This window comes from Atractosteus spatula, chromosome 9 (genome assembly GCF_055471065.1).
Source record: "Atractosteus spatula isolate fAtrSpa1 chromosome 9, fAtrSpa1.hap1, whole genome shotgun sequence".
Classification (NCBI taxonomy): Eukaryota; Metazoa; Chordata; class Actinopteri; order Semionotiformes; family Lepisosteidae; genus Atractosteus; species Atractosteus spatula.
Window position 1 is genome coordinate 20,115,533 of NC_142714.1, and position 16,753 is coordinate 20,132,285.

The 16,753-nt window shown below is 37.4% G+C and overlaps 1 protein-coding gene across 1 annotated transcript in view; it reads left to right on the forward strand.

Moving 5' to 3' along the window:
• The first annotated feature begins 490 nt into the window (after positions 1-490).
• The window catches only part of LOC148828383 (uncharacterized), a 37,654-nt gene continuing 21,391 nt past the window's right edge, over positions 491-16,753 (forward strand). Inside the window, exons 1-6 of the mRNA XM_088924616.1 lie at positions 491-840; positions 12,821-12,870; positions 13,577-13,684; positions 14,456-14,572; positions 15,680-15,836; positions 16,202-16,371. Coding sequence (XP_088780742.1) covers positions 14,558-14,572; positions 15,680-15,836; positions 16,202-16,371 — 342 coding nt within the window. The 5' untranslated portion in view covers positions 491-840; positions 12,821-12,870; positions 13,577-13,684; positions 14,456-14,557. The remainder of the gene's footprint in view (positions 841-12,820; positions 12,871-13,576; positions 13,685-14,455; positions 14,573-15,679; positions 15,837-16,201; positions 16,372-16,753) is intronic.

The following is a 16,753-nucleotide window of genomic DNA, read 5'->3' on the forward strand; positions in this document are numbered from 1 at the left end:
CCTTCCTTGAGCCTTGGGGAACCTTTCACACTTTCAGCTGCATTCATGTTCTCTACTGTCACCACACAGGGCTAGGGTCTCAATAGAAACTGTAGGTACTAAACAGACCAATGAAATGGTCTCTGTAACTTAAAACAATTCTTTTAAATTATATTTGTTTTCTAAAATTTTTCTTTTTTATTACTATTTCTCCTGTTCTACAAATTGAGAAAACGGTAACATGCCCTGGAATTTTTACCCCAAAGATTTGAGAAAGGTGTAAGGGATAGGGTGGCAATATTAGTTGTGAAAGATACAAAGGCAGGAGGGTTGTTTACACGGTTTGGAGATATGCTATCTCACCTTAGAGCTTTTAAAAACTCAATCTCCACCCTGCAGACATGCCTTTAAATGGGTGAGAAAACACGTTGACAATGCCCTGATAGTGCCTGGCTCCAGATCCTGCTCTGAGGGAAAGGGAATGGTGTAACTGCTCACACTGCTCTGACTCACTGCCCCGGAGCTCAAAGGAAGAGAGGAGCTTTTGCTGCTTCTGCTACACTTGCAGCTGTGCTGCGTTTGTCTACAGCTCAATCAGCTCCAGGGACTTTCTCAGCTCTCGGGTGCTATGCAAGTCTAACAGCAGGAAAGCAGCCAAGACAGGGGCTTAAACAACCCATATTTGTCCTGAGGAGGACGTCCCTCACTCACCCTTACCAACAAGAACAACTATTTTGGCCAGCTCTTGCTCAGTTGCCTCTGGGAGTCTGGTAAAGCAAGACTCAGTACTGAGGAACTAAGGGCTCACTTCAACTTCAGGGCCAGTTGCTACAAATTCAGGGCGTTTTATTGTTACTGCAGGTAAGCCTTCCCCTTCTTTTTTTAAGAGACAGGCTTGTTGTTTTGTGTGTAAAATCCTTACTTTATTCTCCTGCTGGAAGGAACTGAATTCCAATATGTTTGCAACAGAGTATGCAACAGGTATGGAATGATTGCACCTGTCATCAAATATTGTATATATTTCTAAAACAGACATGCAATGTTTCATATCTCTTATTGAGTTACTCCTTTAAATTTGGTAAGTTTTCTTTTCTTACTATTCTTATTAAGTACATACTGTACAGATCCCCAAAATGTGAGACTGTAGCAGGATCTATCAGGTTGTGTAAGTCAGAAGAAGCACAGATGTTTGTTTGTAGAAGGGGTTTGAACTTTGTTTCTGTTTATGGAATTATTTGAAAGTACATGGCATTGAATAATCATCACTCAGTACCCTTCTTGTTTAAAAATACGTTTTTTTTACACACTTGACGTAATTTTCCTGAAAACATTTTCTGGCAGCTTCATTGTGGAGCTTGGACTTCAAACAACAGGACACACCTTTTCCTAAGGAAGTGTGCATACACAATGCAATAGCTATTATAACAATAATAAAAATTAACAAAAAGGTAAATAGTGTACTGCAGATTTGTCATTCGAGGAGCTAAGGAGCTGCCAAGAGAAATTGTTGTAGATACATATCATACATATGTTTCACTTGACAGAATGCTTTTCTGTTTCTACTTAATTAATATGGTTTTAGCTGTGGTCTCTATATGCCCTTTTGAGCAACAGGAAAATAATACTCTTACCAATGTTTATGAGAATACATTGTACTCTTGTTTCTTTTTTAAAGAACAGAGGAGGAACTGTATTTATTGCACAAAAATGTGCCTTGACAGCTGTCAGTATTTACAATATTGATCAGATGTATTTTAAGGAAATGTCAAAATGTCTAAAGAAACAAAAATGGGATAATTCCCATTACGTGGTACTGTGCACATGCATCAAAATAAGCTAACTGCATAATAATCGCAGTGACTTGTACAACTAACACTGCTGTCTTCTTTTTCTTGTTCTCCATCTTCAGAGGTAACACAAGTATTTTTCTTGTTGATTTTTGTGTGCAAGTGCTTTGCATGTATTTTTAACTAGCGTACATGAGACGACATGCTGTAAGACGTTTAAGAGGTAAATCAATATCACTTGTTGTCATGTTATTTCTGCGCCAGGAAGTTTATAGTTGCGGTCGGTGCCTGAGATCGGTGACAGGTAACAGTCAGGCACTTTAAAGACAAAGTTCCTTACTATAGTGCTGATTGATGGTCATCCTGACCCTTGCTGGTTAATTATTAGCGATATCTGCCTTTTCAAGAAATTTTCTGATGTTCCTATATAACATATAGTATGCATGTGGTCCTACAATAGATGTAATGTTGTCTGTATTTAGTACTCAGCAGCAGTAGAAATATAAGGGCATTTTTGCTTGGCTAAACAAGACAATAGTAGCTACAAAGAACTTTGTGCTTTGCAATTTAGGTTTAATAGGTGAATAGGTTTAATTTCCTTTGTCCGCACATATATTGAGAGTTAAGGTACCCATTTACTATTGCATCAGTTTCTTGCATAGTTCAATCAGGAGTTTGCATGATAAACCTTAGAAAACTGTAGAAAAACTCCAGCATCTTTATTATGAAACAACAATATATCTTACTAGTAAATACATTTTTATATTCATTTTGACAAAACAAATATTATTGCCTTTTGTTTCTGTCATATACTTTCCTTTACAAGGTTTTTCCAAAGTGAAACATGTTATGGCAATCAGGGTGTCGTTTCTGTTCCAATGAATGTGCATCACTTGATCAGAGTGGTACTGAACGCCGGAAAATTTTCCATTTTCACCGTGGAAAGTGGTATTCATATTGAGTAAGGTTTGCTTTAGTATGGCAGACGGCAATACAGGAAGAAGAATATATAACATTCTGACATAGCGTTTTACAGGTCAAAGACTTATAGACACGATTCCGTAAACTGATAAATACCAATGCTAATCTATCAGCTTCTTCAGTGAGATCCTGTTTCTTTTCTGTTTTTTTTAAACTCATTTTAAAGCTCAGTTTCTGACAATACTGTACATAAATCTGAAAAAGTGTTTTTCACCAGAAGTAAAATGAAGATGGCTTGCAGTTGTAGCCAGATTGTGTCACTACTTCTGGACTTCTGGCCATTGGAATTTCTTGATATCTATTTAAAATTTTCAAACACCTTTTTTTTTAAAGACTCGTCTCTCCTGCACCCACACCCTCTCAGGACAGAATGGGACAGCTAGACACACCTCTTCTGACACACCCACCCAGTCATTCATCATTAGGTGTCACCTGAAAGGAGAGCAGTGCATTGCTGGTAATGCTGAAGGTTGCTGAACTCACAGCATTCTTGCAGCTGCCTTGCAGTGCCAGTGTAGACAGTGACAATCTATTAGTGACACAGCTCACACTCGAGCTGGTGGTCTATAGTCTCAAGCATAGAGCTCATCCTGCACTCCAAGCAACGCCTTTCCTTGTTGAACAGGTAGAAAGCCTTTGCAACAAATTTCTGACTCAAGTCCCTCCTTCAACTACCTAAAGATTCTAAAACCAGAGGTTGCAGCTTGTTTTCACAATGTGGTGGCTCCCTACCCTGAGAGCTCTGAACTTGAGAGTGAAGGATACTCTGATGAAGTAGCTTGGTGATGTGTGGTGATCTTTTTTATGCAACACTGAGTAACCTTTATAAAAGTTTAATTTCGACATTGTTAAGGTGGAGGTTCTTCAAAAGACCCATCTTATATAATAAGGGAAGGCATAGTTACGTACTGTACATAGTTATATTTGCCTGCCCAGATTAATGAATTAAAAGCGTTATTGTGATCCTCTGAGTCATACACACCCCACGCCCTGCTCTGCGCCATATTTTTGGCTTTTAAAACAGCTTGGAAATATTCATATTCATAAAATATTTCAGAATAAGAGACTTGGTTAACACACTTTTGTGACAAGCAACAGCAAACGTTTATAACCTGTTATCCTATTCCAAACATGAATATTTTCATGATCTGATTACTTTTTATTTGTATTAAGTTGTGAGGTGATAGGTCTGAAGTGGCTTGATTCACAGAACTGTCTGTTGTCCACTGGTGTCTATGCTGTTTGCACAGCAAGTAAATGTGTTTTTCTTTCTGTGATATTTGTTTTAAGTATGAAAGTGTGAGATCACAATAAGTGATCAAAACTAACTTTAGGTGATCTCATCACTTTTTAAAACTGCAGCCAAATTTGTTCAACATACAAGCCCAAATTCCCATCATCAGTGAGTAATTTTCTACAAGCATTTTCATTTTGATTCCAGAAAAACTGTGCTTCTGTAGCAGCACATGATGCGGATATTTCTGCATCGTGGAGTAGCATGTGAAGTCTACGTCTAACTGGTTTTATCTCCACTTCCATTTCCATAAACTAGATTAACTTGGTGAAGGGGGATGACAAAATAGTCTGACCATGTTTGTGGTGTATTAAAAAGACAGGATTTATTATCATGTACCAATTCACACATTTAGAATGATTTGTTTTAGGGTCAGGGTAGAAATTAGGGTAAAATCTAGAGGTGGAAAACGTGGTGTAAAATGCACCTGGTTGCCTGTTATTTGGACCTCACATTCACAAAGGTGTGTGCCTGAAATCCTCAGAAGAGCTCCTTTCCCACAGGGAAGGTGTGGAACTGGCTGTATCAAAAGCTCTGGGCCAATATTTCTTGCGAAACTTTAATATTAACTTGTTTTTAACAATAAGTAATTCAACACAGTACTTTCAAAGCATGTGTGGCAATATAATTGTGCTACACTTAACGCCTTGCACATAAAACAAGCCTATTCTTATTCTGAGACACACCCTGAGCACATGTAGTGTTAAATGGAACTACAAGGTGTTTATTTAGGAACAGTGTGGCCTAGATACTGCATTCTGTTCTTACAGATTCTCCACACTGATTTGTGTACCTTTGAATAACTCTTTCTGGTAAAACTGGGTTTAACTGGCTGAGTACTTTTCCTATTGTTTGCTTATATTTTGTTGTGTTGTAGTGGAATGTTAACACAAATAGTAAGCTCTGTGTATAGCACACATTCGCCAAAGGCAAAGCTTCTGTATTGGTAAGCTCAAATAAAAATCAGAAAATGGACTGCGCACTGTGGGAGAAACACACACAACTACAAAAAAGCATGTGAATGAAATTTTGGTTTGCAAAAGCATGTGAATTAAAATACATGGAAACCACTTGTCTTGAGTTGGTGTGGACTCTGGCAGTTGTCCGTGTTCCTGAGAAGCACTCCAACCTCTGAAATGCCATTCTGATTAAGTTTGACCAGTTATTCTAAACTGTCCTTTTCTCTAGGTATTGATTCCAGTCAATGGAGACAGCAATCCTACCTTGCTTGTGAGACACCCGCATCAGAATATGCAATATTTGTGCTAATAGTTGAAAACAATACAGTAAATTGTACGAGTATGATTCTAATCTGTATTACAAAACCCAGCACAGCCCAGAATACCAGGCCATTTAGCTTGATGATGCAGACAAACATGCTCCTAATATTTTATGACTGCTTTCACTGGTCCCCCTTTTATTTTCCTTGCACAGTCTCATGAGACTAAATGTGCTGCTAGAGTAGTTTAATTCCATAAGGGATGTATGCACTGCGCATTTTGGGAAACAAAAATGCTGTACATGAATCACGCACATTAGTCTCCTTGAGTGCAAGTGGAAAATACATATTTAATGATATAATAGAGCAATTCTGGAATGTAGCGGGAATTTTAATATCAGACCAATTACAATGCAGCAGTCCATCCCCAGAAAAGAATTATTACAGTTAATACTGTCTACTGCTGGCGCTGTTTGTTTTGGGACCTTACCTCATCACTGACATTGCTCCAAGATCTGACACATGTAAATTGTTTCAGAGTCTTTGGGTGGTGTTTTAATTTATTGTAATTTTTCACAAAGAGGTTACTTCTGCCTCGCAGCTCGAGGATTCTGGCCTGGGGTGCTTTATGTGTGGAGTTCATCCCGTGTCTGTGTGTGTTTTCTCCAGGGGCTCTGGTTTCCTCCTACCTGCTGGCTAGATTAATTGGTGTGTCTCTGTTGACAGTGTATGTGCCCTGCAATGCGCTGACAGCTTGTTCAGGGTGTAGCCCTGCCTTCCATCCTGTACCTCCACAATGGGCTCTGAGCTGCTGCAGTGTTTACCTAGAGCTGGCTTTCTGATAATGAATGGATAGTTTAGAAAGGAGCAGGGTGATTTTTCTTACTAAAAATGTCCATTTGGACAAATTGGGTATATTATAAAAATAGATTAAGACAAAAGGTGCTGGTCAACAAAAGAAAGTGTTTGGAATAACTGCATTTTAAAATGCAGCCTCTTTGATACTGTTGCTTCTCTTTTTGCTGGTAACACAAGCCTAATTGGAAGGTTCAAAAATTAATGACTGAAGACCCAGAAACATACATTGTATCTGGAGGATTTTTTGTGTGGCTGGTCACACAACTGTGGATAGAATTTATGAACTATTAAAAGGCAGCTTTCTTATTTAAGATATAAGTTTATTTAATGTTTACCACACAGTGTTTCCATAAACAAGAGCAACATTTAACAATATGATTGATAAAACTGAAGCACAATAGATCCTTGCTAGCTAAAATTATCAAATTAAACTAATTTACTATTACTATTTAATTATTCTGCTTTGAGATTCTAAGGCTGTTCTGCTGAAATGCAGACTTCAACACAAATTTTCATTGGATGTTACAGTCTCTTTGGACTCGCCTACATTAACATATCTTACATATTTGTGAGAGGACGGCTGGACATTTTTCATGGAATAAAGCAATCTTTTCAAAGAGGCAATTCTGGCAGATTCCAGTTTTTGTTTCTGACCGTTGTGTGCAGGACAAGCGTTTTTTCTAAAAAACGTAGGCAAGTTGGGTGCGTGTACACACCAAAACAGGAAAAACAATTTCATCACTCGTTGTGTTTGCTCTGATGTAATTACAATGAAAGCCTGAAGATGTCAGTGCATAACATCCTGACTTATTTAACCAATTTGACTCAACTGCTTTTCTAGGAAATCATCCATACAAAATAAATCTAAACTTACATGTCAGTAAGACTTTACAAATTGGTCTACATTCCCCATTTGATGAGCTCATTATGACCTAATGATGTTAATGAAACCACGTTAGTTTACACACGGTATTCGTTAGTTTACACACTCTTCTAGAGCAGTCCTTTGAAGGTCTCACTTGAATATAATTATTTCATTGGTAGGAAAATTAAAACCATGAAGTTCACTTCCAGTTTTTATTTAATAATCTTAACTGGTAATGTGACAAAAATTTAAAAAATACATCAGGTCAAGAAAAAAAACATTTTGTATTTATCAAAACAAGACAAGAATTTGTTAAGTTTCTCCTCAGCTGTGTGCTAACATGAAGTACTACAGCAGGGTTCTCTTAACTATCACTTGGAGTGTAACAACATTACAGGATTCTGTTTCAGGTCCTTGGGATGATGCCAGGCAACTTCTCTGATCTCCTAAAAGTATATTTAGACGAGAATGTTGGGTCTCAGTCTGCCAGTCCAGAATTACAGTGCCTTGCAAGATTTGCTCACCAGCACATGTCAAATGTTAGAAGAACTGGCCTACCTCAATCAACTGAAGTTTAAAAATTGGAGTTGACGTTTGACATAGAACCTTCTCCTAAAACACAGTTCTACTACCAGTATTTCAGCTCACAAAGGATGATTTAGAGCTTGTGTGACGCCTAACCACTGTGAAAAGTGTAATAAGAGTGTGTGTGAAGAAACTGTGTTTTAGACAGTGACACTAACACAGCACATGGCAATCTGAAAGTTGTAAAGCATGGCTGAGAAACATTAAGAACAAATGCATCTGAACTAGAAACAGTGCTTCTATTTTAGGTCTATTCGGTGCTATTTGCATAGAGCATGAGTTTATGTGGGCATGTAATTGCAGTCCCATCATGACATGGATTTTTTTTTGTCTCAATACAGCTCTTAATAGTTCCAAAGAAATGTCAGTTTGGTCATTTATGTGGTCATATGTTCTAATGCCCAAATATTCACCCACTACTGTCTTTAGAAACCCATACCAGTGTGCAAGGAAAAACATAATACAGTAAGTGACTAGTGCTGGCCAATCATATGCACATACTGTATGTTACTTCATCACAGTACACTCCATTCATTAACCATTTGAGCATTTAAGTACTAGAACTCCTAATCATGCTTAAGAAGATCAGATCACCAATGAGGTGATTCTCTCAACTGATTTCTAATCATTTGTCATGCAAAGGAACATCTGCCTGGATGTGTGACACCATCAGAGTAACTGGCCCAAGTATTGATATTACATTGAAAGTAGTGCCTTCCTTGGAAATAGATCCTCTGATATTTATCCTGTATTCAGTCCAAGTGTGTTAGACAACCAATGGCTAGGAAAATTGGTTGATGATATGCCATTGTGTAGCTATCACCTTGACCTGTCTTTTTGTTCCTGTCATTTAATAGATACAGTTACATAAAACAATTACTTCTCCAAAGTATTTCAGCTTGGAAAAAAAAACATTCTAATGAGACTGATGTCACTGATGCAATGACTCTGCAGATTCTAAAGACTGACTAGTGTCAATACATTGATTAATGCAGCTCATGTTTTCGTGATTTAAATGCCTCACCGGTGTAGGTTTTGCAATGTTTGCAGTTCTAGTAAAATGCTGATATTTAAAATTCTACTGGTGTTCAAACCACCATTATTTCACTATATAATGGTGCATTACATAGTTTCTTTAATGTACCATCCATAAGTATATAATTTTTAAATTCACAACATTTTAGAATGTATTAATCATCCTGCAGTTTTAAATGTGAAATACCAAACTTAATACATTGGAAGCTCAAGTCTGTTAAGTACAAATATATGTCAACAAACCCTCAGGATTCCTGTATAATTTTGTATGCAATTTGTTGTACCTTGTCAAATTAACATGTTGTTACATTACATCCTTGTGGATTAAATTTGATTCCATCTTCTCAGTGCCATTTTGAGAACACAAGTACCTTTTAATCTTATAACAGATTTGTCTGATTGTTGCTTCCTCTTTTGTCTTGTTTGTGTTTTATGTAGTTCATAACTTGAAGAAGCCTATAACATAATTTGTTGAAGTATACTATACAGTATATGCAATACACACTAATTACTGTATACTATACTGTATATGTACACATTCATATAAAATACTAGAGCAGGAGTGTAATAGTTTATGACATACAGATGAATGAAAGAAAACTGAACTCACAGAAGTGATTCCATTATCCCTTTTCAGCAGCCTAATAAATAAGCAATTGAAAAAGTTAGCATTTACAGACCAGTTATACCCTATTTAGGATTCATCAGTGCAGTAATGAAACAACATCTTGACCACACTTTTGTGGTTTTTCATATTGTAAATATATATTGCAGTATACAAGGTATAGCATTTACATCATTCTACTAAAAAATAATTGCCCTTTTCATGTGTTATGCCAAAACAAGCATAGAAACATAATAACAGGTCTACTAAAAATATAGTGTAAACAATATAGTTAGCTTAGTTTATTAATTCATTGTTTGCAGTTCTGTGATGATAAGCTTGTAATAGGTCAATGACAGCCTGTCCATATTTATCAAAATAGATTTCCACTACATTCCTTAAAGCAAGCATAGCACATTATTGCAGATTGCGATGAGACAGGTTCTCTGCAGATCCAGCACTGAATAATTTCCATTGTCAGGGCCACTGACAGAAAATCACTGAAATGCAAGTGCAGTAATGGTTATGAAGATAACTGCTCTTAATCAGCAGTGAAGCTTCACTGTAATGATATAAAAAAGGAGCTAAAAAGTATCCTTTAGTAAAGTAGTCTTTTGGGATTTCTGGTGGCTTAGAAGCAAATTTAGACAACTGAAAATAAACCCTTTTTTACACATGGAAACGTGGAAAAACAAACAACATACAGTATGCTTAGATGCAAGAAAAAAAACTCCAAACTCCTTCATAAAGTAGATAACTGTTAGTCTCTTGGCTTTATAAGTGAATGTTAAATGTTCGTCTCTAGGAGTGGGTGTGCTTCACTTTCTGTAAAATATAAAAGGAATCCCATTTAATGCAACTGAAACCTGTAGTCACAAGTAAACAGCAATAAGGGATGTGAGGGATCTGTTTATCATCCAGAGTGAGTGTGGGTGTGTCCTGTTGCACGTCCCGTACTTGTTTAGCAGAGTTAATTCTGGACAGTGATCAGTTCTGAAAGGCCTGCATGTCATCACATCGTAAATAATATCACAGACTAAAAGCTCTGGAGCTTGAACCGAGTGCCTGAGCAAAGTCATATAACTTCAGATGCTGCTTATAATTTCCTCCAAGACTTGTGTATTATGTTCCATAATATTCAAAGGCAGTAATCTAAGTGTTTGCAGCAAACCTTTGAATTCTTTTGCAATACTACATACAGTATGGGAATATCCAAAAGTCCTTCTGGTCATTCCAGGATCAAGCAGAGGGTATGATGATTGTCATTTATTGCACTTCTTGCAGAAAGTGTCTTGTCAGTTATGCTGGAGAAACAAGCTGACAGATCGTGTTAAAGCAGTCAAGGTAACAGACCTCCAAGTTTACCTCCCACAATCAGGACATTTCTGACCTCTCTGCTGGTGTCCTTCCATGTCAACTTAAAGACACCTACAAAAGAATTTCCAGTTCACTCTCCCTCTTTTCCTGCCCAACTTTTTCCCTGCACTTACTGTTCTTGCCAGTATAAACCCGACAAAAGGTTCCGCAGTCAAAACATGGAATGTATTTCACACTGTTTTCTTTGCTTTTCAATGTAGAATTCACCCCTGCTTGGTCCTTTTGGTGTACAGTGGATATGCTGACATTAACTTGTCTGTGCTTTAAATGTGCAAGAACACAAAACCTGTGACTACACGTTTACGCAAAGGGCACACCTTTATAAATTAAAATGAGAACAGTGACTTATAAAATGTGATGCAAATTCTGAAATAACATTTGTGATGGTTAACATCTGCAAATTGATTTTTTAAAATTCCTCTTCCTCACAATTTTCCTGACCAGGCCAAATGACTGTAAGTCTATCCTCATGATCAATATTATGGATCAGATAACAAGAACTGCAGGCACCAGTAGACTGCTTTGTCTCTTGGGATTTCTTTACTGAAAATGCTGCATTAATCTATTATGCAGCTGCGGTATGTGTTTTAACATGACTGCAGTGATTACACTAAACCTTGCTTCTGGTGCGGCAGAAGAATACTTCAATAGCTTTGCTAAACTTGGAAACCCAAAATATTTTCACTTCTTGGAAGCATGCTCTGAGCTATGAGGCGTGATTAGTAGGAGTGAAAGATTGTGCAATCAAACTCTTTTTTTTTGGAACGTTATAAAGCATAATTGTAAAAGGCTTTTACAGTTTTTATTGAACAGTCTGTAATTCAAACAATAATCACCAATAATTCATCAAAAATTAGAATCAAACTAAGAAGATAAGGACTATAACTAAAAAGAAGACTTTTGGCCGATACAGCTTGTGCAGTTACTAGTAGTCGATTAATCCAAGAGTCTCAGCCAGCTGTTTATCGAGCAATCACAGAGAATCTGCTTAAAAAATGGCTAGGGAGGTGGTTCCAGGCTTACAGTTTCTCTAAAGGGCCAAATCATCAAAAACTCAGAAAGACACAACATTTTCAGGCATAAAACAATTTAACAATACGGAATATTGGCCATGCATTGGCTGAACTACTCTTGTATAAGCTGTAGGAGAATCATAGGAGAATCACAAGCTGGGGAGTAAAGCACAGCAGTCTTGTTATGCTTCTCCTACACCCCATGACTCTTCTGCCTGCAGTAAACAGCACATGTGAGAGGTCTCAATGTGCATGCACTGAAGAAACCTCAGCACATTTGCAAAACACATTTTGATATCAGAGGTTTTATGTCCCCTGACACTACTTTGTAAGTCACTCATCTTCTTTCTACAATTTAATTTTTACCAAAAGAGAATGTAACTTTCACTTCTGAAATGCTACAGTTAAAGAACAATTCCATGTAGAATATTATCACACCTGAAGAAGGCTTCACAGCCGAAACGTGTTTTCTCTCTTCTCTTATCAGCATGGAATAAACCTATTACTTGTTCCTTTGCAGACTACGCATGCTGACGCAGCTACTCACCTGAACTAGAATATTATCATATTATTATGTGAGACACATTCTTGTTGTCATAGGCATATTGACATTTTGAACACATATGGACATACTGTATGCAAGTTTGAGTTTGAATCGGTTATTCTTGAGAACATAAGTGATGTGCTTACACATTTGTGTTTTGGCAAAATTAGTTGTCTTGCTCTGAAGGACTGCAGTAATGTCCTGACACATAATCTGCAGTAGGGAGTCCCTTCATGTGAGGTCAGAATCATATATCGTTAAACTTGAATTTCCTTAGTGTTATTGGAACTTTTTACTGTATGTTTATCTAGCTCACGATACAACATATTATCCAAGTAATAGTGTTGCTTTCCTTTTTTAATTGTAAAGTGCTTTGAGGTGTCTTGATATGAATGACATTAAGTAAAACAATAATAAATGTATCTCCAATAGGTTATGTTTTGTCTGGTGACTGGCTGTAAAGAGGTAAAATGACACTGGGCCTATATCTCGGAAGTGCAATAGCATAGACAGGAGCAACTTCTTGATAATCTTAATGCTGTAGCTATAGTAAATCTATACACAGTTGCCATGCAGTCATATGAGTAACAGAATTCTAAAGCAATGTGAAATCTGTAAAGACAGAAATCCAGTATGTCTGTGCTTCAGTTTTTATGAGCTATATCTCATCCTTCAACAGGGTCTGGAAGGCAGCTGAAGGGACCAGAACCGGACAATGAATATGATTCTGTAAGTTGTATTTATTTGTTATTTTTTTATGAACATTCCAGTGAAACTTTGACATTTTATTTAGAAGATTTGAAACCCACCTCTACAGCCCTCCCTAGTTAATTACAATGAACCCTAGCCTGATATTGTGAAGTTTTACGTTGTTTCTTAATTTCACTGTTCAAGCATAATAGAAAAAAAGTATTTTGATTAAATTTAATAAAAGGATTAATAAAAACCTCTACTTTAGGTTGAAAATGTACAGTACTTAGTGGTTTTTAATTTGATTTACTATTTTAATATCAGCTACACAGTCACATGATATTAAAAATATGCTGCTTCACTGCGGACTTGATGAATTGACTATATTATGGCCCATGGTCGCCACCTAGTGGTTATATATTTTTGCACTCAATGTAATAGAAATGGGAAAAACTGTGCTTTTTTGCATTTTCAGAAGGCTGATCGTTCCAGATTTTGCTTATTTTGGTAGTCCACAGCTGCTTCTCTAGGCACTTTTACATGAAGTGAAAATTGCAGGTAAAAGCTTGTAATTTCACTTTAACAAAAGGATATTGCCTGTGCATCTGAAGCCATCACTGCCACCCAGTAAGCAAGATTTATAAGGGTGCCTTGTGTGGACGGTGGTGAGATCACCTTGAACTGGACCCCAGGAAGCAGAAGCTGTGCCCTTCACCGACAGTGTCTCATGCTGTGTGTTTCCCAGGTTGACGAGACCCTGGAATTCCTAGAAGAGGAACGACCTCGACCTCAAGGCTCCTCTCCAGTGTACGAGTGTCCCATCAGAGAGAAATACACAGACATAAACAAGCAGGTGAACCACCTGGGTTGTTAATATTTGACACTTCCATGGTGTGTGTGCTTGGTATAGTTAAAATGTGGGAAAAGGAAAAAGGGATTTTTTTCATATACTGTATTTACAACATAAAAAACACATTTACATGCTATTATTTTCCTTCCTGTGGAAAAGCTGGATTTGAACTGTCATCACTGGATATACAGAGAATGTCAGTTTGGTCTTTAACTTTTAAATGTTATCTGAAAACACAGTAAACATGTCCTGTTGTTTCCAGTTACAGCCGTGAGACATGCTCGGAAACTTCAGATATCACTAGAAATCAGCTGTCTTGGTTTGTCTTGAGGAGTTTATCAGACTTTGAAATTAGGTTTTGTGTGATTTATAAATAGGAAATAGATCTTTCAGAGCAGGACAAACTGGATGTGAAGGCTCTCATGTTAGAAAGGCCAATTGACAACACGAGTCAAAAAGAATTTAAAGCAGTGACATAATCAGGCTCTTGGTAAAAAGGAAAAGAACACACAAAAGTAATTTTAAATCTTCTGGAGCTTATATAGTAGTAATGATACTTGCTTCTTGGAAATGTCTACATAGGAACATTAAAACTCAGAATGTTTCAATAATCTTACTGTTGAATTGATTATTCATCTGCATGCCATCATTCACAACATTAGACTCTCCATCAACTGCTCTTACATCATGCAACTATTATTACAGTACCCATTTTAATGAACAAACCTCCAACCTAACATGTTTGCATCATACTGTCCTTTTTCATGCTTCTAGGGTGAAGAGGAAATATATGATCCATATCAGAAAAATACTGACTACAAGAAAGTAAAAAGAGGTGGATTTGGGGCATTCTTTGACAAGCACTTCTCTGCAAAAATGAGTCAAACAGAGGTGAGCAAGACAAAGAATTAGCAGGTTGGGCCAATTCCATAAGGACCTGGAAGAAATGGCTGGACATAATCCTTGATCAATAAGTTTCTTGCAACCAAACACGTACAATGGGCTGAAGGGCCTGCTCTCATTTGTCGTCCTTTTATGTTATTTTTCTGAATGGCAAATTTATCATATGATACTCAATGAGAGAATGATGGCAACAGGAAATAAAATGGTATACATGACTTCTTTAATTGGAGAGAATTACAGCCCACTAATGACCAGAGACCGTCAGCTTTTCAGTCAAATGAGGTTCATGCAAGGCTGTTTGACAGGCAAAGTGAAGCGAAAAAATGTTTCTTAAATCTTATAAATGCATATCCCCTTTTAATCTGGACTCTTCATAAACAACTGACACTGACAAATTTATTGTATCATATGTATAGATGTTTTCAAGAGATAAATGTCTAGGGCAAACAAAATGTTCAGTGCAATACTGAAGGAGCACTTCGCATCTTTTCAAACACTTGTTTCATGCTTTTTTATGTGCTAGTTTCAATCAAAGTGAAATTAGAAAGCAGTGTGCAGAAACACAGGCTTCATTTACATACATCGCAATTTTGAATTCTGTAAAAACGAGAAGCATTTCCACTTGCAGTTAGAATATATTGTTGACATCCCAGTCATGTAAAGACAGGGGCTATGCCACAGGCTGGTGAGAGGTGATGTTGTCCTGAAGGCTCATCAGAAACAGCAAAAAACTTGTTCGCATGTGCAGGAGGTAAAATGTGAACAAGCCGACAACAACATGAAAAATGTAAAAAAACCCTAGCGATCACACAAGTGTACACATTGACACTCACTGGTGGTTCCATCATGCCTCACTCAGCGCCCTGACTGAGGGGATACTGCCATCACCCCCATGAAAAGCTTACTGAAGCATAAGAAGAACATGCATACACTTTTCAAGCAACAGGGTAAACAGAACCACAAACTGTATCTGATTTTGCAGATTAATTCTGGCTATTAATTTCCGGTGTTATAAAATATGTGGTCTGCTATAAGCTACATTTTTATCTCTTATCATGAGAAAGGTTCCAATGATGCTTTCTTCTTTCCTTTTAGGAAATGCAGACAGCTGATGAATCAGAGTTAATTGTGAAAACACAGACAGAAGCATGTGCCAAAGGGCTGATTGTAAGTGGTGGAGGAAAAGAAGGCATATTTGTGAAGGATGTACTGCACGAGTCACCAGCATCAACGATTCCATGCATGAGAGAAGGTAATTTTTTATCAGCTGGTATTTTTTCCAGATGCCAAGAAATATTGACTTCAGTCAGTATATCTTCTAAAATCCTGTAGTAGCCCTAAGAAAAGTGGTTCAGATTTTTATACATTACAACAGATCTTCTAATGGGGATTTAGGGAAACATTTGATTTTTTTAAAGCAGTTCAATAACGAAGAACAGTACAGTGTAGTACAATACAGCCATGAACAGCTTTTCTAACAGTTCAGAAAGATTGTACTTCAACAGCATATTTTCATTGGTCTTAAAATTATTCCTGCAATAGAATTAAACATTTTGCAACTAGTTCCCTCCTGAATCATTCTGGTGTGTAACAGTCTACTTCTTTGACTTCCCCTAGGAGATCAAATCCTCAGTGCGACAGTCTTTTTTGATGATATCCGATATGAAGATGCACTTCAGATTCTGGAGCACGCCAAGCCTTACAAAGTGCAGTTCTGCCTGAAACGCAAGTCTCCTGCAACGTCTGCCATTGAAGTATCTGCAGCAGAACCGCTCGACATCACTCTTGTAAGTGCAAGAGCCTTTCAAGGTCTAATGGCCACATACAGTACGTAAAATATGTCAATATCATTATTTACGTCTCAGTTTCCATGTCTGTGTGCATATTGTTACGTGTACTTCTGGTAGGACAAGTCAGCTATTGTCCTGATGGTGACATGGAATGTCTCATCTCTTACAATTACCCATGTGCTCTAAGGACCGCCGGTGGCCCACCCATTCTCCAGCTTTTTCTCTGACACTGCTGTTTGAGTCCTCACATCAAACATTAGAAAGAATTCTCCACAAGTGCACGAAAACACACAGCAACAAAAAGAACAAAAAAAAAGTTTTGGATGCTGTCAGGGTTTTTGGTTGACTGGCCTTATGCCCACTCACTTCTTTGACCAGA